A 1,169-nucleotide genomic window follows, 5' to 3' on the forward strand; every position below is an offset into this window, starting at 1 on the left:
AAGACTAAGACTATGGGCAATTCTTCCACAATCACAGTCCATTGAGACGCTCGCCTCTATCTTTCGAGCTGATGTCTAAGCTTTATCATTTTCTTTTATGATTCCTCAACAACTGACTCGGATATCCTCTAGTAGCAATATTCTCCTCTCCAAAGATTGAATGCAGAACAAAATCGTGAGAAGCTACAAAACATCTGAATTGAACAACTTAATTTAAAAGAGCACAACATAAATTAGAGAACAAACGTGAAGCAACTTTCACCGTGTCTGTTGTATTATTCTTGTAACGTGGGTATAAGTACAATCCGACAACCAAAAAACACATACAACAGAGGTCTAGTCATTTCCCCCAAAAAACAGAGGCCTAGCCTGAAAGTTTTTTCTTTTTTTTTCTTTTTTAATTTAAGAAAAACCCACCTGAAAGAACACTGTACACAAGACCCATAAATCCCAATGCAAATAAACACAGATTTACATTTTCCCGGTGGAAGAAAACACCAGTGGCACAACCAAAAGGTGTGACTAAAGAAAAGGGAAAATTTATAGTGATGGCAAGTTCAATTTGAATAGAGAACTTGAGTAACAACTGTACATTCCTAATTACGAAAATATTTGCTGGATGACGGTCTCAGCATTCCCGTTGTTCTGCATGAGGAGATGGATGGCATCAGCTCTTGGCAATGCAAGGAATTCCTGAAAGAAATAGCATACTGAGATAAGTTCATCCCACATAGAGGAAACGTTAAACCAATGGAGAAACTAAAAATGCTAAAAAAAATAAGCAAACCATATAATAGTTATGATATTAATGAACAGTCAATATTCTTGAAGGAGGTTCGTGGAAATGGACTCAATAAACTAACAAGGAATAGTTTGATACGCAATCTGGTTACCATGGCTTTTCAATCTTAAAAACTTCAACTTTCGTGGACAGAATGACATCTCAACAAACCAAAATATAATTGACTAGGGTGGACACAATGATATCTCAGACCAAATATAATTTGCTCCAACTTAAGATTTGGGTGGACAGAATGATATCTCAGCAAACCAAATATAATTGCTCCAAATTAGGGACCAAGCAGATTGCATTATTAAGTGATGTCGGATAAAAAGAAATGTGTTTGGGAATTTGTTTTGCTTGACAGTTGGCTTTTTCGCATGCCTTG

At 36.3% G+C, this 1,169-nt stretch overlaps 1 protein-coding gene across 5 annotated transcripts in view; it reads right to left on the reverse strand.

Annotated features, from left to right (window-relative positions):
• LOC109834044 overlaps window positions 248-1,169 on the reverse strand; it is a 16,876-nt gene continuing 15,954 nt past the window's right edge. For all 5 annotated transcript variants that reach the window (XM_020401931.1, XM_020401934.1, XM_020401935.1 and 2 more), the window contains one exon: window positions 248-693. In XM_020401931.1, coding sequence (XP_020257520.1) covers window positions 601-693 — 93 coding nt within the window. In that variant the 3' untranslated portion in view covers window positions 248-600. The remainder of the gene's footprint in view (window positions 694-1,169) is intronic.

This window comes from Asparagus officinalis, chromosome 3 (assembly GCF_001876935.1).
Source record: "Asparagus officinalis chromosome 3, Aspof.V1, whole genome shotgun sequence".
Taxonomy (NCBI): Eukaryota; Viridiplantae; Streptophyta; class Magnoliopsida; order Asparagales; family Asparagaceae; genus Asparagus; species Asparagus officinalis.